This window comes from Biomphalaria glabrata, chromosome 6, assembly GCF_947242115.1.
Source record: "Biomphalaria glabrata chromosome 6, xgBioGlab47.1, whole genome shotgun sequence".
Lineage (NCBI taxonomy): Eukaryota > Metazoa > Mollusca > Gastropoda > Planorbidae > Biomphalaria > Biomphalaria glabrata.
This window is the reverse complement of record NC_074716.1, coordinates 9,874,699-9,895,260: the sequence shown is the minus strand read 5'-3', so window position 1 is coordinate 9,895,260 and position 20,562 is coordinate 9,874,699. Positions and strand designations below refer to the sequence as shown.

The 20,562-nt window shown below is 35.9% G+C and overlaps 2 protein-coding genes across 2 annotated transcripts; both read left to right on the top strand.

The window, feature by feature from the left end:
* The first annotated feature begins 677 nt into the window (after positions 1-677).
* Positions 678-7,455, top strand: LOC106071206 (temptin-like). The gene is made up of 4 exons (XM_056032309.1): positions 678-908; positions 1,304-1,490; positions 4,121-4,247; positions 7,258-7,455. Exons 1-4 carry the CDS (start codon positions 895-897, stop codon positions 7,287-7,289), a joined length of 360 nt encoding a protein of 119 aa, XP_055888284.1. The 5' UTR covers positions 678-894; the 3' UTR covers positions 7,290-7,455.
* Positions 7,456-9,528: 2,073 nt separating this feature from the next.
* LOC106071210 (temptin-like) lies at positions 9,529-17,178 on the top strand. The gene is made up of 4 exons (XM_013231255.2): positions 9,529-9,719; positions 14,939-15,125; positions 16,203-16,329; positions 16,824-17,178. The coding sequence occupies exons 1-4, from the start codon at positions 9,706-9,708 to the stop codon at positions 16,835-16,837; spliced, it is 342 nt and encodes a 113-aa protein (XP_013086709.2). The 5' UTR covers positions 9,529-9,705; the 3' UTR covers positions 16,838-17,178.
* Positions 17,179-20,562: the final 3,384 nt, after the last annotated feature.

Here is a 20,562-nt window from a genome sequence, read left to right as displayed (position 1 = left end):
GAGCTTTGTAAAGAGTCTCAAGTCCTCGACTTGGTAGTATTCGGCCGATGAGTTGAATGTTTTTTGTGGTTTTTTTTTTTGGTGTATTTCTCATGAGTACCTTGTGCACACTGTAACAATGTCAACCTGTCATGTAATTACTGGTAGATGTCTGTGGCATTGTCTAAACGTTAAGAAAAAAGAAAGATCTGGCAATCATTTGTTGACATGACTAGACGGTTAATCCTCTGCCACACACTGTATGTCAACCTTAACCAATAGGCTACAGTCACATCCTATTTTCTATATAAGCACACATGCACAAATTAACATTCACCCACACTCGCACACTCTGCCCGTAGCTTGTCCACTGTTACATACTTCACAGGTAAGTAACTACAGGATGACAAAGTCAAAGCCTAGACCAGGGGTGGCCAACTTTTTTCGGCATGGGGGACACTTAAATTTCCAACCCTCATGTCACGCATCGCATCACCGCTAAAAAAAAATTTGGCTATTCCCATGGTACCGACCCACAGAGGCCTCGTTCTGATCTGTGTAAACAGGTTCCTTGAGACGGCTAGCACTTTATCACGGGCTGGATGTGGCCCACGGGTAGTAGTTTGGGCATCACTGGCCTAGATTATTTAATCTTTATTTTTAAACCTCTGCTAGAACAATCATTGTGCTTGAATTGCGTACTATGTTGATTTGGTCTCACGAAAGAAGCTAAACTAGATATAAAAGCAAGTTTTGAACAATCCAACGCTTGTGAAGAGAGTTGAAAAAACAGAAAGTGAGCATTTGGAACTATTCTTGACTTTATTGCGGTTCAAAATATTTGCCGGTGTGCATGCTAGGCATTACATCTAAAAAATAAAATACACATAGGCTAGACCTTATTACATACACGCCATGACGGCCTTACAGTAAGTTTAAACATTTAGGGAATAAATGCAGCAAGATAGAAGTAGAATATATCTAGAAAATCATTGGCTCATGTTCAAAACATTTTTAGATTAGTTTGTCATTTTAGCTTTCGTGATAATGTTTGTAATATTATCACAGCACTAGAGCCTGCATCATGTTTGTTAACAGCGCTCTTTAAATAAATTAATTATTACTATTTGAATATATATATATATACATATAATATAATTCGAACCCTGAACCCGCGGTTCGGACACCAAGCGCTTTAACGCTCAGCCAACGCGTCTCCTTATGCAGTGTAACTTTAACCTAATTAACATTGAATGATTATGGAGACTGTACATCTCGTAAGGCATGAGCATCTTGTAAAAACACTATTGTTTGTTTCTTGTAGATTATCTCTGGTCTGTTGTTTGCTCCTGGGAGTGGCGTACGGATATCCCGATTACTCATCGCTTATACCCAATGGAAACAGAGTCTTTCACCTCGGGGCTCTATGGCCAGGCGTCGGACACACTCTTAGAAATGGAGGTGGACCATTGAATTCGTTTGGAATTGATTTCAGAAATAACAATTATGTGGTAAGTTATTTCATTGCACTATTTTTCTCAGCGCAAGCAGTGAGACAGAAACGCAGTCTAAAGCTCAGATATCTCAAGATATCACTTCAGCTTAACTTATAATCAACACAAGCTATAGTTTAGAGACCCCACTTGCTTGGGTGTCCTCACAAAAAAAACAACAAAATTGTTCAAAGGATATTTTCAATCATTTGGAATAAAGAGCAAAGATAAAAATTAACTATTTTTATTAAAAAGTTGCCCTTTCAGACCTAGTAATCTATAGGGCAGATGATGTAAATATCATCCATTTCTGTGGCTATGCTGACTATATATATATCTCATAAAGGTTTGTGAAGTCCGGCCCTGTCTAAATGAATACTAGAAGTGCCAAAGCTTTTAAGAATCACAAGCTGCTCTAGAGACATTTTGTTTTGTTTTCAAATTTTAAGTCTATCCAACTGTGATTGGGATTGGAAACATTACTGGTAGAAAGTTGAATATCTAAATATTTACTTTATATTTTCTTGGTGAAAAACCGAATGAATATTTTGTAACTTAGTATTAATGCAAACTAAAACCATATAGCTATATCACAAGGCTCTCAGGTCTCGAAAGAACATTTCTTCGGGGAACAGCACCAAAAAAAAAAAAGGAAAAAGAAGAAGACACAGAAAGCTATGGGAAGATAACATACAAGAATGGAAGGGCATGTCATTGAAAGGCATTCTATCCAGGGCATACATGAACGGAGAAAGACGTTCTACAGATCGTGTGTGGTTCCCCAGCAGTCCAACAAACTAAGGGATAGGGGGTTGTGAAGATGATTAACATTACAAGTTTTTCGATTCACTCTGTGAAAATGTAGCAGAAAGGAAAACGTGTCTCATTAACTCTTTCCTCACACGTTTGCAAAACAGATTAACCCTGAGAACACTGTGCATGCTAAAGAGTAGGGGAGTAGCGCGCTATACAATACAATAGTATTGTATAAATAAATGATTGATATAGGCTTGTCTAGCTTAGGCTTGTTTATGAAATGTAAAGCTGATATTAACTCACACTGTCTGTCTGGTACACATTTTGAACACATTATTTCTTCACCTTCCCCATCCTCAAATTTAGTTAAAACTTTAAACAAATCTTTATCGTTTCTACCGAAACATGAATCAGTTATGAAATTAACCAGTTATTTAACAGAACAGTGGTAATTAGTCAATATTGTATCATATCGAAAAGGGGAAACAAACCCTACAGTATTGATATATGGCTGTAAATGTTGAGTTCTTCCCCCTAAAATACGCTTTTTGATCTCTTCATGCGTGCTCCTACGTGAACATCGTGACGTCAGTTTGAAGTACAAACCTTACAACCAGCCAGACTTGAAACAATTGGTTAATCATTAAACCCTAATCGTAAGGTAAACCTCCATTTTTTTCGCTGTGGTGAGATTCTCAGCACGCTACTGTACGGCAGTGAGTCGTGGACAACTTACACAAAACAAGAGAGAAAACTAAACTCATTCCACTTGCGCTGCCTTCGAAGGATCTTTAAAATAACATGGAAAGAAAAAGTGTGTAATACTGAGATCCTCTCGAGAACAGGCCTTCCCAGCATCTTTACGGTCCTCAGGCAACGCCACCTGCGCTGGCTCGGATATGTTCGACGGATGGAGGACAATCGCATCCCGAAAATCATTCTGTACGGGCAACTTGCGTCTAGCTCATGAAAAACTGGTCGCCCCCATCTCCGTTACGTTGTTGTGATAAAAAGAGATTTAAAATCAGTGAACATTGATACTGACCACTGGGAAGAGATAGCCTTAGACCGCACTAGTTGGAGAGAGACGGTGACCAAGAAAGCTATAGACAGCGAGAAAACGTGGGTCTCAGCTCTTGAAGAAAGCGTGCCACACGGAAAATGGCCAGCTCCTCTACCACCAAAGCGAAAGCCACCCTGACATGCAATATATGTGGACGGGAGTGTCTCTCCAAAATAGGGCTCCACAGCCATATGAAAAAGTGTTCGAGATGAACCATAATCGTTTCACGACTGAAGGAGGCCAATGTTAGGTATCAGAATGCGCGAGCAAAGCTACTCTGCCTCATCGTGGCGCTCGTGTGGAAACGACCATTAGAGGAAGTGGTTAGGCTAAATGGGTAGCAACACAAGACTCCCTTGGGGATGCCCACAGGTAGACGAGAGTCCACCTATTGCACGGCGCGGAGTTGTAAAAGAGTCCCCACAAATCTGTCACAAATCCATGCGCCATTCCTCAAGGGACCGTTGCATAAATGGCGAGTCCCCACCGGTTAGCTTGGTATAACGAAGAAAAATGGCGGAGGTTCCCGGTGCGCTCGGCCTTCGGCCGTGTCTAGCCCATGCGTTAGGGGCAAAATGCATCGGATACAGCAATGCTTTACATAGGCATTGACTTGGGTATCTTCCAAACAGAACTGTGTGTTCACACAGGTTTTTTTTTTTTACTGTTTGACGCTCAAACAGTGTTTTTTTCAAACCTAGAGCTCGAAGAGCCTTCGGCTCAGCTCTTAAGACGATCAAACGGTATCAGAATGCGTAGGTTTTATAGTGGACTCGTGTCTAATTTTGAAATTTAGGAAAATGTTCTTTTTGTTTATCTTCCTGTCCAGTGGAATGTAACACTGTGTGCTAAAGATTCTGATGGTGATCGACGAACAAACGGAGAGGAGCTCGGTGACCCTAACTGCACTTGGAGCATAGGTCAACCAGATCCAAGCGGTACAACAACACATCCAGGTAAGTTTATATTTTCTTTCTTTTTTTTTACAAAAAAAATCGAACATTTCACATAGAAAACGAATTAAACAAGAAATAAGAACGTAGGAGATACAGATCAGTGTTTTCTAAACTGGCGTTCACATACCCCTAGGGCATGGGTCGGCAACCTTTTGAGTCGAAAGAGCCGAAAAATACAATTTACAAAATTTTAAAGTTGTAAAGAGCCACAAATCTTTTTCTTGCAACAGTAAATAGTACTCGCACAAATTTTTTTAATGAAAAAAAAAAGAATTTTTGTATATATAAGTAGTTTTTTTTCACAACAAATTAAATAATATATATACATATACATATGGCATTATTAGATAATTATTATTTTTTTATTTCCGTAAAAACTAAAGCAGTTAGACATTCTCTTAAACCCTAACTTGAACTTCTATAACAAACAATTCAGCAAACAAATTCAATGGGAGCGTTGGCTTCACATGGTGTTAGGAAGTTTGGATACATTTGGCTCATAACTTGTTGTTTTTAGTTTTAAACACGACTCTAGATTTTCAATTGTTAGTTGGCTTCTTACTTTGCTTTTAATTTTATTCATGAAAAAAGAAAAACGTTTTATCGCACGAATATGTCAATCCCAAGATAGTCAGCACTCCAAATGTAGCAATCAGGAAGATTATTCCATGCGCCGAATCAACTCGCGGCATTCCTTAGAAAGCTGTCCACTGTTGTTGCGTTACGTACATACATTTCTGGACCTCCAACTCTTGCAATTTGCTTTTCAACTCTGTAAATTTTCCACCCCATAAAGCTTTACTTTATAAATCGACCAATTGCATTTTTAGAGATCCAGTATCAATTTCAAATGGATCAATCTGAATTTGTGTTGAGAGGATTTACCAGGAATGCTAGAATGGTTTTGTTGGTTTTGAACTGCTCAAATCTATCAAGAAATTTATCTTTGATTTTTTTATCTGTGCCCAAGTAATTCGTGTTAAAAGTAGCTCTGATTTTATTGCGATACTGCTTTAGACATTGAAATGAAGTAACTTACCGCTCTGAATATCTTCTACAAAAAGAAATAATTTTTCTTCAAAACAAAACGATTCTTCTACAAAAACATGGGATGGGTTTCCCTTTCCTGCAGTTTTAGATTCAGCTCATTTAATTTCTCTGTTATATCAACCATAAAATAAAATGTTTGCAAATATTTGTCGTTTTCTAATACAGGGAGATTAATGCCTTTATCATTTAGGAATGTATGTATTTCCTTCAAGCACAAAGCAAAACGTTTCAACACCTTACCTTTGGAAAGCCATCGCACTTTATTGTAGAAAAGGAGGTCGTAATACCGAGTCTCCATTTTGTTTAAGAATTCTTTAAACTGACGAGGGTAGAGTGCTTTTGACAAGATGATGTTAACAATCTTGATGACCAAATTCATGACCTCAACCTTTTTGGTTTGAATCGATTTGGACACCAAGCGCTTCTTCGAGTATCACGCAATGTAACGTAAGAATTTCATGGTTTATTTTGCTCCAACGAATCGTTGTTGCCCTTTTATTTGCTATTTAAATGATTTTATTTACATCGATCTTATTGTTTTGAAAGCATTTGTGTACGACATGCACTATATCTACTCTAGTTTGTCCTGAGAGCGGTGGCAATCCTTGAAGTTCTTCTTTTGGACCTTGGGAAGACATATACCTAACAAAATGGGCAACTTGGGCCGTGTCTTTATGTCGCAAGACTAGCAAGTGATAGGACAAAAGAAAGTTGAATATCTTCCACCTATAAATATGTTACATTTGAAGACATTTTAAATATTCTATCTTGTACTGTTTTAGCAGATGAAGACGGATCTTCGATTTTTTTTCAAGATTTTTGGTTTGTTTTTAAAATCACGAAAAAGTATTTTCTTCAGATGCATGTAGAAAGCAATCTTTGACGTACTCACCATCTGTAAATGATTTGCCTTTTTGTCCAACTTCTAGTGGTGCCGCAAAGCTTGCCATATTAGCATTACTTGTAGATTGCTTCTAAGTTTGAGAAGATAATCGCTTCTAACTCATTTACTTGAAACAACAAACTTTACGTCACAGCCAAAGCACGTGGGGAAGACGCCAATTCATCTTGCGTCGAAAGCGAATTGAAACCTACATAGAAACATCCGACGATGGCGTCATTCGAGAACTTCTGACAGACTAACAATATTGACGACGCATGTAATGGGGGAGGGGTATAGTGACGACGCGAGTACAAGAGGCCGAGAGATGGAATCGGTGCCTAATCCTCGTTAAACGATTCAGAACTATTAAAAAAATGTTTCGATAAAATAAATAATGTTTGCGTATGGAACTAAAGAGCCGTAGCTTTACACCCAAAAAGCCGCACGTGGCTCGCGAGTCGCAGGTAGCCGACCCCGGCCCTAGGGGTACGGAAGAGTTTAAAGGAGATACAAATTGTACATAGTAAACTATGCTGATTTAAAAAAAAAATACCCATTTAGTTTATAAATTAGAATAAAATATCCATAAGTTTTAAATCCTTTTCATGATTTAAGTTTGTACAAGCTCCACTACGGAACTATTTTACATTTTAAGTTCTACAGCGATCAGGACATGGATCACGCTGTTACAACTCCATAGACACGCCCACTTTTTGCTAAAGTAAAAACTGTTTTAATTTATTGAAATATATTAGATGTGTCTCTGAAGCATATAAAAATAAAATCAATAATGAAATACTTAATCGTAATAGAGTTATTATTTTGTGTAATAGGCCTACAAAAAAAAATTAAATAAATTTTGATTGTTATTAGAATAAATCCTTTTTGGGGGTTGGAGGGGGGGGGGGCGAAGGGTAATAAGCGTTACGAAAATTCTACGTCAAAAGTTTGGGAAACACTGGTCTAAATGCATAAATAATTTACATATGGCTCAAGGAATAATTACTTTAATTATAAAAGTCAAAAACTATTTTGGTATGTATATCTCTCACTTCCTTACTGTTTCTAATTAAACAGGTTTTAGAACTACTGGAGCTAGTCGCCAATAGTCAGATTCACCTACCTAATGGAATAGGTATCCTAATGCTTGTCAATTTTTTTTTTCAGGAGGAGAATTTATATTGGCTCCTCATAAATGTAGAATGTGCATTGCAATAAGCTTCTATTATTTAGTAATACCTATAACAAGATTGATTAAAGTACACTATCATTCTATTCTTCTTTTTTTCTTATATGTTTATGTTGTAAATATATTTTACAAAATTAAGTATAATTCATGTTCACAAATATTATTTAATGAATTTTATATGTTTTACAAACTCGACAAGAGCAACCCTTCAACTGTCATTTGGAGACTAGAAAGAAGTTATTAGTAGTCCAATGTAGGAAAAAAATTGTGGATAAACAATGTATATATCAGTCCTAATTGCTTCCTACATAAAGCAACTTAGGACAGCTCGTGTAAACCTTAACATCAACAGCAAGGAAACTGTTCTTCAATGGGTTCCAGCACACATTGAATTAAAAGGTAATGAAAAAACAGACATACTGGCCAAAGATGGAAGAATGAACAAACAAATGACAATCCCTCTCTACCCAGAAGAAATGATAAAAATATTAAAGTGGAGAATCAATGAGAATTGGACCAGCTCACATCTCAATTACAAGGAAAAGGACGCCAATTCTAAGCTATCTCGACATGACCAACGCATAATTTTTCGACTCAGACCCGGACACAACAGAATGAGACAACATATGTCCCGGAAGCTTAAAGTCGGGACGAGAGAAACCTACCCTTGAGGGGCATCACCAGAGAATTCTGAACATGTTCTTCAAAGCTGCATACTCTATCAAGAGGCCCGAACAAGACTCTGTCCCAAAACCTCCTATAAAACAAAAACTATAAGGAGGCAGATTTAAACATGGAAATCTAAAACAAAAAACAATTGTAACGCTATTCGTGCTTTATATTTACCCTTCTATAAATCATTCTAACATGATTGGTCAATTAAAGACGGAACGATTGTTATGTCACGATTAGGAATTAGTTATTTGTTTCGGAAACAGGGAAAGTTATGACTAAGTGACAGTGACGTGACTAGTAAAAACAAGACTAGGCTTTAGGCAGAGCGAATTCTCAGCCTTTGTAAACAGACTACTTCCATGGACGCCTTAGAGATAGGAAGCCTGCTATGTACGAAGAAAGCAGACATTCCCTTCCTGTTCAGATTCAGCGTCGATTACCTTATATTGATTGTTCAGCATTTCGCCGGTGTTATTGGATTATGTTGAGTGTTTGGTTATCTGCATTAGACATCGCGGAAGCGCCTAACAGATGTAATCTTGCCAACAGTTTATCTAAGCTTAACTCAATTTTAGATAGACCAGTACAGATAGCCTTAGGAGTGCGGGAATAATACTTTCTGTTCTCTTTCCTCTTTAATACCCTCCTAAATGTATCATGCAAGAACACGCCATCGGCTTGTGTCTTATACGTCTGTATTTTATAAGATAAGATAAGCTACACAAGAACTTTGCGTTTAAATAATAGTCTTAGTAAAAATCCTAACCCACATACTATCCTTGGAGTAGCACTAATAATAAAAATATATACGTTCTTTAAAACATAAACTTCTATTTTTGATTTCTCAAGAAATCATTTCTGCTGTAGCCCTTTATAAATCAAAATTAAAGCATTGAGAGCTGGTCAACACTAAATAAATGTATTTGGAACCTTTAACCTTGAACCACTAAATAAAATTATATTATTTGCCATACGGACTGCTGTGTATTCAATTTAAAACACTCCAGGGAGCAGCCCAAGAAAAGCTAGCTTGATCTTCTTTTCAAAACAAATAATTAAATATTAGTTTAAATCAGTTCCTTACCAAATTCAAACTTATGAGTAGCCTACTTCATACACAATATGGATGGGTAACTGTAAATAAAAAATATTGATACTAATTTAATGTTTCACACAGATGTCGTTTGAACTTAATAGCCTGTTTTTTTAAAGCTTTTTTCGTACATTTTGACAGAGCTAAGTCAGTCATCCTTTATTTTACCTGTCTCATAATCTCCGGCCTAATCAAATTAAAAACGCATGACTATACATTAAATGTTTTTCACACAGTTTGTGAGTAGATACTTCACAGGTAAGAACAAGTGCACGATTCAGTACCTGTTGTATTTCGTTTAATTCCCCACCACAAGTGATGAAGCCCGGCCCTCATGCGTCAATTGAGCCGCACCTTTACCAGTCCCTCATTAATGTTAGTTTCTTAATATCAATCGACGCACTGCAGTCTCCCATTATATAAACAAGTCACTGAAGCGAGATTTCACATCTCAAAGTATCATTGCAACAAACATTTTTCTTCCTTATAAAGTTTTAAATACAATATAGATCTATTAACAATCTGAAGGATATAGTAGTTTGTATAGATAATAAAAATTGCAACAAATATGGGAGTTTTGAAGTAAGTTACATGTTAACAATTCTATTTTAAAATATTTTGTGTACTTTTAGTGATTTCTCCAATATTAAGCGTTCCGCTTAGGCGATATTGTTGTTGTTTTTTTTCTGCTGTTTGAATTGTTTTACATATAACGGCTTTGTCTGCATGAGATGCGGGAAAATATGCAGGTCGCAACTTGGTCTGCATAGTCATATGAAACATAGCACTCATTCTCTTCATCATCTTAAACAAAGACATTGCCATTACATATTAATAGATCTTTTAGAACAAAACCAGTCATATAAATAGATATATAGTATTTTTTACCGCAAACGAAATACCTAGACTGATAAATTTAGATAGATAGATATCTAAATCTATTTCATCTCTTTAAAAAATCAAAAGCGATATTTTTTAATTTAATCGTTTTTTTGTGCGTAGTAAACAATGAATAAAATGTAAAGACAAATTTGTTTTCTAATACAAAATCTTAATTTTCATTATTATTCTTATCCCTACACAGACTGGGCATCGCACAATCCGTTTCGCATAGGGCCCCGCAACTGTTAGGGCCGGCCCTGTCTGAAAGCGAAAAATATTAATACAATTCGTTTACCTCACCATATTTAGGCTAGTTTTCAAATTATTAATGTATAATTTAAGGCCAAACATGTATTACTATGTACTAGTAAACAGACAGGGGCGTAGCTAAAAATTTTCCACCGTTTGGGGTCCTGGGGGCTTGACCTCTTTTGCGGCCCATGCATTTAGCGTAATATTAAATTTTTTATATAAAAATTACTTATTTGGGGGCCATTCTCAAGTGGGGGCCCGGGGGGATTTTCTAATTCCCCCCTCCACCCTCACCACCCTAGCTAAGCCACTGTAATTAGCCTACACTTTGGTTACTAACAACGAACGGAGTAAAGGTCATTTGTAGAAAAAGATTTGGTAACTATACAATGGTGTGAAAGTCAATCTCGGACATTACTATTTAAAAACTAAACCATAATTTCCAAATAGTAAAAAAAACAAAAAAAACAAACAATCAAATACTCTGGAAGGCACAAAGATAGAGGCAGATTTCTTATTCCATACGCTAGAAAAAAATCATGCAAATACGCCTTCTTCCATAGTGCCATTATAGAATGGAATAGATTGTCTGAATCAGCTAGGAAAACCAATGACTTCGAAGAGTTAAGTCATTAATTTCACATGCATGGCTGGATTGACACATGAATTTTTCGTAAATAACTAAAATGTTAAGAATTAAATGTAACAATGATAGTTAATAGTAAAGTTCCTCTATGGCTGGGGTTTTCAACCTGTGGGTCGCGACCTCCTGGGTGTCGATTGTCAGGGGTCGCTTATATCCATCCAAAATATGATTTTTTTGTGTATTCTAGCATGTAAAACTTGTAACATACTAAGATTTTTCCATTGGAATTTACTAAATATATTGTTATTCGAGTATAGATGTTGCAGACAACTGAATCACAACTGATTTCGAACGATTTAAATGCCCAGTAGATATATTTGTAAATTAGGATTACAGATTACATTAATATGGTATTTTTCTTTCAATATATTCTATGTGTGTCCGATTGTGTCAAAAATATGAAAAATTCGTATTATATGAACTAAACAATAAACGTTTTGTAAAAGGTTAAATAAGGCATCCATAAATTTAAATTTTAATATGTAAACCTTGTTTAGAAATCCATAACGCATTAGACAACATTAAAATTGGATGAACTTTAAATGGTAGCAGGGGAGGAAAGCATGGTGTTACGACACAAGACTCTTTGAAATAATAATAGACTCTCAGGTTATTACTCTATAAATACTTTAATATTACAACAAGTTATGTAAATACGAACATTTCATTTCTCTTCCTGTCAATTTCTCCCGGCTTCCCTTTTTCAACATCACTTCCATTCATTACACAAATTCGCACCATTATTCATGCACACCGTGCTGCGCTACGACCGTAACACATGGGCTTCCCGAAGTGCTCTGGTAAGTAACTCTTGTTGAACGTAGTGCCTCCTACGACCTAGGTCCCCCATGCAATTCAATAGACACTTCAGTTGTCTTCCCGCAGCTATTGGACACCCTAGTGAGACATGCACCACTGTTTCTTCTGCCTGCCCCATTAGTCAAAGGAGAAAAAAAACAGTATGCCGTTTCTAACGAAAATATCTGCCTGCTCTCTATGAGGGAAATGACTTTGAACCTGGCAAACAGAAAAAAAAGATCATTTCTGTGAAAGAACATTTGCGCATGTCTGTGGACATTTCCTCCTACTTTCCAAATCTTCTTCACATCCCATGTGCACTGGCCTGATATCCAGTGAAACGTTAAAGTTAAAGATGTTTAGGAGACAGAAATAGTTAAACTGTGAAACATTTCTCTTTAATTATACACTTCTGGATGAAGCGTTGGCAGCCATGTTCCCATTTGTCGGTGTTGTATCTTCTTCATCCTATTACAAGAATATTTTTTTTCTCTAAGAAGCCTGTTCGTTATCGAGTATAAATACAGACCATTGTCACATCTGTTTGAAATAATAATATGGAATACAAATGTGATCGAATGCACGTCATAAAGAAATTGTTTTTATTATTTATGATGTGTTTATGGAAAGAATACATATTTCAAGAATATATTTACATACTATACCATGATAAAACATTAAGCTTTGGCAATGCAAATTAAATGTTTGTAAAACATAAGATACGATATTGAACCGCAATTTAAAAATAATCTTGAACAGTTGAAACAAAAGTCTAGGTCTAAATCACTCTACGACTACATGTACCAGTTGATGTCTCTCGTTTCTTCTCCCCTCTTCAACTTGCACACACCTATTTGTTACCACGAACTATGACAGACTACCTCGTGATTTCATGAGAATCTTTTAAGACTACACAACCAAAACTATCCGCCCACCTTTACTCATGGTTACACCAGAAATATGCACACCGGCCCTTTTCGATTTGAGGCTAGACAAGAAATTACTACAGGTTTGTGGGTAGAGTTACTATGACACACAACGACATATTCCCTTCTATCTAAATAAAACATTGCCAAGGGCTCTTGAAGAAGACTGGAATTTGATTTAGGATTTTGTGGACGCGCCAGAACTCTTCTATGCAAAGGGTACGGGAATTATGTTAAATTTAAGGAAGTAAAGAAGGTTTGTCTTTGTTCTGGATACATGAAACATTTCTTCAATGTGGGCCATAAAAGCAGATAAGATTTACATTGTCTGACCCCATAGATCATAAGATATGGGAGGGGAGCACCCTTACTTCCTTGTTTTAAATCGTTAGACATTATGTACATTAATGTATATTTTCAAACTTGTCTTAAATTACAATGAAAAGTATATATAACTCATTCTGTACATTAATGTATATCTTCCAACATATCATAAAATTAAAATGAAAATTATATATAACTCATTCTGTAAATTAATGTATATTTTCAAATTTCTCATAAATTGCAATGAAAAGTATATATAACTCATTCTGTAAATTAATGTATATTTACCAACATATCATAAAATTACAATGAAAAGTATATATATATATATATATAACTCTTTCTGTAAATTAATGTATATTTTCAAACATATCATAAAATTACAATGAAAAGTATATATATAACTCTTGAAGTCAAGTTTATTTGGTTTAATACTTCAGACAAATCTTGTAGTACGTACAAGTGTACAAATGTACGTTGGACTAGCCGTGTGGAGATACAACCCAACGCCGAACACCTCTCGACACTGGCAAACGTTTTCTTCCTTGTATCCATGCATTTGTCGTTTATAAAATAATTAAAATATTCTTTACAATTCTCAACCTTTTTTAGCAGCTCCCGAAAGGGGAAAAGACGCTATTAGTTTTGTGTGGAATTTCTGTCCGTCCGTCTGTCCGTCTGTCCCGCTTAGATCTTGTAAACTAGAAAAGATAGTGAAAATTAGACATAATAATATATTAGACCATTCATAGTTATAGAACACTTAACCAAAGGAATTTTTGTTTTACGGAAATGATTTGTTTGTTTTTTTTTTAGACCCCTTACAAAACAATTAGATCAATTAGATATTCATTATAAGTCATCAGTTAGGCCAGGTACAAACCTAGCTCCACATTAACTTTCACCTATCCTTTGGTCTGCTGGACCGCTGGGGCACCATGCAAGATCTGTTAAACTTTTTTCTCCATTCTTCTCTGTCATTTGTCTTTGATAGAATTTCAGTCTGATCATATTGAAACCTGCCTTTTTACCTGCCTGAGTGGACCACTTCGGGGGCCGATTTTCAGTTTGTGTTTCCACACAAACTGTCTTTGTAACCTTGTTACTTCTACGATTTATTTATTCATTAGCTCTCCAACAGTATCTTTCATAGGACCTACGTACCATATTAATTTTCTCTAAACCGGTGAGGGTAAAATAGCACTTTCGGTGAGGAGGAAGAGAGGGACCTTTGTTAGGTCGACCTTCTTTAACCATTTTTATTTAGAAAAATTCATTGGCATACTGCCTTAACCAAGACGGGATTAGTGTTTGACCCAACGCAGCTGTCCACTCCAGCTTCGAGCCAATCACGGTTAATTCAAAGGTTATTTCAAAGGTTATTTCAAAGTTTAATTCAAAGGTTAATTCAAAGGTTTATTCAAAGGATATTTCAAAGGTTATTTCAAAGGTTAATTCAAAGGTTAATTCAAAGGTTAATTCAAAGGTTATTTCAAAGGTTATTTCAAAGGTTAATTCAAAGGTTTATTCAAAGGATATTTCAAAGGTTATTTCAAAGGTTAATTCAAAGGTTATTTCAAAGGTTAATTCAAAGTTTAATTCAAAGGTTAATTCAAAGGTTTATTCAAAGGATATTTCAAAGGTTATTTCAAAGGTTAATTCAAAGGTTATTTCAAAGGTTAATTCAAAGGTTATTTCAAAGGTTAATTCAAATGTTAATTCAAAGGTTAATTCAAATGTTAATTCAAAGATTAATTCAAAGGTTAATTCAAAGGTAGTCTTACCAGCGGGCGCCCATCAAGGAGCAAATGAAAATTTGATGGAAGCTTTCGAGAAGCCTTATTTGTCTTCTTAGAGAGCACCCAAGTCTCACAGCCATACAACAGTGTAGTGAGAACCACTGCTTTATAGACATCGAAAATAACAAATGTTCTAGAGCATTAACGAATATTTTGTGTTTATATTTCCTACAGGTTCACACTGCTGTCGTTGATGTTACTGACTGTGGTTAATGGGTTCCCCGACTATCAAAACCTTATTCCCAATGGCTTTCGAGTTTTCGATGTGTTTGGACCATGGCCTGGAGTTGGACACATTAACAGGCGCGGAGGTGGACAACTGAATCCATTTGGCAATGATTTTAAAAACAACAATTTCAGAGTAAGTTGAATGAATAAAATGGTTTAGGTCTGGTCGTATTATATCACTATCATTGACATATTGTCATAATAGGCACAGTCTCCACTCTAGCCGTTCAGTTTGTTTTGGATAAATGTAACAAATATGCAAAGAAATATTGACCTCTAATAGCAACATAAATATAAAACTTATATGACGCTGGTGTTGGGTGATGTAGATATGGGAAATATAACACACATGACAAATTAACGAGCGTAGCATAATATGACTTACTTGATTCTAATGACATAACAAGCTTAGTTCTTTGATAAAATGAAATATCTGATTCTGATGATATGATATACTTGGAACTGATGACATGACCTACTTGATTCTGATGGCATGATCTACATGATTCTGATGATATGATATTCTTGGAATTGATGACTTGACCTACTTGGAACTGATGACGTGACCTACTTGATTCTGATGACATTACCTGCATGGAACTGATGACATGATCTACTTGAATGTGATGGCATGACCTACTTGGAATTGATGACATGACCTACTTGGAAATGATGACATGACCCACTTAATTCTAATCATACGACCTTTTTAGATTTCCAACATTCAACGGTTCCCTTTGTTATTATTCAACTGATTTGACATTCCATATCAGCGTTGACTAACTTCTATTGTTGACCTTTTGTGTGTGTTATTGATTTCGTTATTTGATATTACCTCCGTTTGACTTATCTGCATAAGACACAGCACGGAAGCGCCTCACACTTCTAAGTATAAAAGAGTGAGTAATGTAGGTGTTCCCAATCCGTAGTCTGGGCATGTATAAAGGAGTGTCTAGTGTAGGCGTTTCCAATCCGTAGTCTGGGCATGTATAAAGGAGTGTCTAGTGTAGGCGTTTCCAATCCGTAGTCTGGACATGCTCACACTCCCACGCCGTGTCATAGACCCTGATATTTTGACCGCCGCCTGACATAAGAAACTTATTGGCTCTGATGACATGACCAATTTGGATCCCCTTGTGTTTTTTACTCAATAATATAGATAATTTAAAATGTAAATTCATGTTATATTTTTTAACTTTTTTTTTTACAGTGGACCAGGCGGTTATGTCTCAGAGATTCGGACGGCGACGGTCTTTCCAATGGAAGAGAACTTGGAGACCCCAACTGTGTCTGGATAGTAGGTCAACCTAGCCCACCTGGGCCAGTTACTCACCCTGGTATGATTTATTTTTTTTTACAAAGCTTATATTAACTCACTCTGTACTCAATAAAAAAAAAATAGCCATCTAGTCAATTAAGTATTAGTAAATAATTATTTTGTTTGGTATCTCGAACAAGGTAAAGAAATGTTACTTGATTGAGGTGGTGATATAAGCTGAATTAGTCTCCTTTATAGGTTGCCTCTTTAAAGTAAGTTTGAACATGGGCTTAGCCGGGGGGGGGGAGATGTAATTTAGTGAGGATTTAATGCTTTGATTTTGTTTATTTTACGTGAGATTTTAATGCTAAACCATCACTTGCCCCAGAGCAGCCAAGGTTTTGAGTTTAAAATCCCCCTCAAGGAAGTAGAGAGCATATTTATCACCAAAATCCTAAATATATAGGCTGAAGATGGTTCTTCATATGGTCAGCATTTCTGTAACTCCGAACTTGAAGTGAAAGACTTAATTTCACTGCATCACATAAGTTTGTTTTTTTTTATATTTTCCAGGCTTTAGAGATTAGAAAGTCGACACTGCAATTTCTAAAACAATGGATGTGTAAACATGGAGCTTGGACAATCTCTTCAACAATAATTATACTCAATATATTGTTAGAAGAATAGTTTAAACTACTATACTAATATACATCGTATTTGAATAGTTTCTGTATGTGTATTATTTTCTATAATTCGCATGTTTATGATAGAATATTCTCATGTTATCGTTTTGTAATGACATATGTTATTCATACCCATTGTGCATTTTCCTTATATAGTCCATGGTTGTGACATTTTAAGATCTAACAAAATAGGTGACAGCTTTTTAAATGACTCAAAAATATAATGTCACTAGTTTTTTTTTAAATCATAATTTTTAAGCTTAATTTTTTTTACGTCTAATTATTATATTCTAATTACCATTTAAGGCTGTTCATAATTGTAGCAGATAGGGGTCGTTCGTAAATGACGTCACGCAAAAAATGACCTTTTTGACCCCCCTCCTCCCCCCCCCCCTTTGTCACAAAGTATCACAAATTCTCAGACACCCCCCCCCTCCCCCATGTGCGTCACGTCACAAAATTTAAAAAAAAAATTATTTATTTCTCATCAATTTCACTCGTTAACCTCTGTGTGTTGATGAATTGTTCGTTGATGAATTTAAGTCCTTTAGGCGATGTCACAGCTGAGCTTTCGATAAATACATTGAATTGAACTTTTTTTCTCCATTCGATGTTGTTTTCAGGTTAGAGATTTGAATTTTCAAAAAAAACACGTTGAGACGAACAGGCTTGCCGGGGATTAATATGATCAAACTTGAAAACTCAATGAAGTGAAGAAAGAAACATCTCTCTGTATTTTCTTAAAACTTCTTTAATAATACTTCTTCAACTTTCACATCAAATTAACTTCTCAATTCAATAACAACTTGAAACTTCATTAATAAAACTTAAAGATACCTGAAACTTCACTTAGTATAACATTCAACTTCAACTAATAAAACTTTAACTAATGGACCCACTAATATCACAAAACTTATAACCATTACTAATCGAGTACTAAGCGAGGACCATCGCTCTACAAGAACTACTACTATGCGAGGACCCCGTCTAACTGACTTTCCCCTAATTTATACCTTTCTTAATCGTACATTCCAGAATCATGGAAACTTCTCCCCTAATTATTTTAGTAACTTTGACCTTCTAGAAGCTGACGTGTGCTATTTTTTTCCCTTAACCTCTTTCTTTGATTGGATACCTAAAATTAACTTGTTTACGCTGGACACTTGCACTGGTTTGACCTCGAGCGTCTAGAAACTGGTCGAAATAGGTCACAGACTCGACTTGTGACACACGTTGACGTCGTTATTTTTCCGGAAATTTAAAATTTAGTATTTTTGAGAAGAACAAGGTGAAATTCTCAGTCGGCAGTGCCAACATCATGTATTCAGTTGAACTCCTCAAACAAGACTGAATTATTTCTATAGTTTCATTGCTTTTTAATTGAGCATAAAACTACCAGAGAAGTTCATGTTGAAATGAGTACCTAAAAAATGTTATTATTTTTGAAGATTAAAAAAAAATACTTTATTTGTGTTTTTTTTGTGACGTCACAAAATCGCTACACCCCCCCCCCTTTCCCCCTTGTCACAAAGTGTCACATTTTCTCAAACCCGACCTCCACCTAGAGCGTGAAGTCATTTAAGAACGCCCCCATATATAAATTGTTTGAAAGTAAAGTCTCTAAATATATGACTATAATAAAACTAGTTATTCAAAAAAAAGAACAATGACCCTCAAGTACCAACACCGAGTAACTGAAAGTGTCTTAAACAAGGTAACTGAGGAGCGGTGGCTGAGCGGTAAAGTGCTTGGCTTCTGAACCGGTGTGCAGGTTTCGAATCATGGTGAAGACCGGAATTTTTAATTTCGAGATCCCTAGTCCAGCCAGCTCTAATGGGTACCTGGCATTAGTTTGGAAAAAGTAAAAGCGGTTGGTCGTTAACGTAGGTCGCAGAAGCAGATGACCTCTGAAAGGGGAACTACTTTTTTAAATAAAAAAGCTCAAATAGCAATTTAGTAGCTATAGATCATGTAAGTATGTGACATATTATGAATACGGGTGAAAAACAAGAAAGTGTTGATGAACGCTGACGAGGACGAGGCAAAAGATGTTCAATACCTGATGTCACCTCTATGTTTCCGAAGAGCCCGAAGTAGAAATATTTGTGACAATTTGTGTGTGAATATATATATATATATATATATATATATATATATATATATATATATATATATATATATATATATATATATTTATATATGGATTCAAAAACGCAAGGACAAGGCGAGCCATCAACATTTATATTTCCTTACTAGACAAATATTCATAGTAAACATGGCCTAGATTTAAAAGATACTATACTATCATAGAGTTGGTCAATTTTTTTTTGAGGGTCTTAAGTTTGTTTTAGGGCTACAATACATACACTACGGTCTAAGTTAGTACCCACGGAACATTTCTGCCAAGTTGTATCAAGATTGGTCAAACGGTTTTGATTCTTATTCATAACATACATACATACATACATACGCCTTACATTCTACATTATAGTGTAGATTTCTGTACAGTTCTCCCTCACAGATACATGCGATATTAGCCATTCAATGCTATTGGGAATTTCCCATTATCTTCACTATTACTTACACTGGGCTGCAAGCTTTCAATTTAGAGACGAAGCATCCTAGGTAAGTTAAGGGTAAGACCCACAGCTATTGTATTTTTGTGTAGGTATTTTCTTACATGAGAGACATTCGACTACATTCATCTTCCCCTTCACTTATCACTTTAGAACCAATGGGGCACCTTACATAATCTGTCGACCTTTTCTCTCCATTCCTGTCTTTTTTGGCCTTGTCCCAACTCTCTTTCAATCTATGACAGGGTCGTCCATATGATGTTGTCTTCCGATCGCTTTCTCTGTTTGCCTTGTCTTCTTTTTTCCTGGTACTGTTCCCTGAGGGAATGTCTTTGTGAGCCATGAGGATATCGCCAAACTGTTTTCTCGCCAAAGAACGACTGTATTATTTATTAAAATGATTATTATTTGTTAATTTTACGTATATACCGTACCAACTGGAATTTAGAAATAAATTTATAAAGTACTCATGTCATGATGTCGAATGTCCAAACGCAGGGGCCCCAAAAAAAAGGTCAAGCCCACCGGGGCCTTAAATCTCTAGCTTCGCCACTGGTTACATTACTCTAAGATAAGAGCTTTCTAGAGTGGTATTTAATTACTATTTTTAATGTAACAAAATGAAAACAAAAAGTTAATTTCAACATAACAAGACATGTCAGGAGAGTTCTTTCTTTTCATGTGCCATACGAGATTGTCAGTGAACGAACTACAGGGTAAATTTAAAATGTGCCTTCTATATTTATTATTTGTAGTTAGTCCATTGTAATGTATGATGCGAACCTACATTTTGTTTTTACTAATTGAAATCTATCTATATATCTCTCTCTATATATGTAATTCTCTTCTTCCCTCAACAGTTTAAACAAGAAGTAAAGGAAAGATCACTCTCTTATTTCTGCGTATAGTCACCCCTCGAAAAAACAAGAGGTGGGAGGGATGGCTGCGCGCTGGGCTGTCAAACCCTGCCCGCTCTCATCCCCCTTCGTCCTGCGGGAGGTTTAGACTAAGAAGTAAACTATCGTCAACTCTGAAGGAACATGAAAAACATTT

Excerpts from the sequence above, each read along its gene's own strand:
- LOC106071206 (XM_056032309.1), top strand. Across the intron at positions 1,491-4,120 it reads TCAGAAATAACAATTATGTG|TGGAATGTAACACTGTGTGC; the intron begins GTAAGTTATTTC and ends CTTCCTGTCCAG. Across the intron at positions 4,248-7,257 it reads CGGTACAACAACACATCCAG|GTTTTAGAACTACTGGAGCT; the intron begins GTAAGTTTATAT and ends CTAATTAAACAG.
- LOC106071210 (XM_013231255.2), top strand. Across the intron at positions 15,126-16,202 it reads TTAAAAACAACAATTTCAGA|TGGACCAGGCGGTTATGTCT; the intron begins GTAAGTTGAATG and ends TTTTTTTTACAG.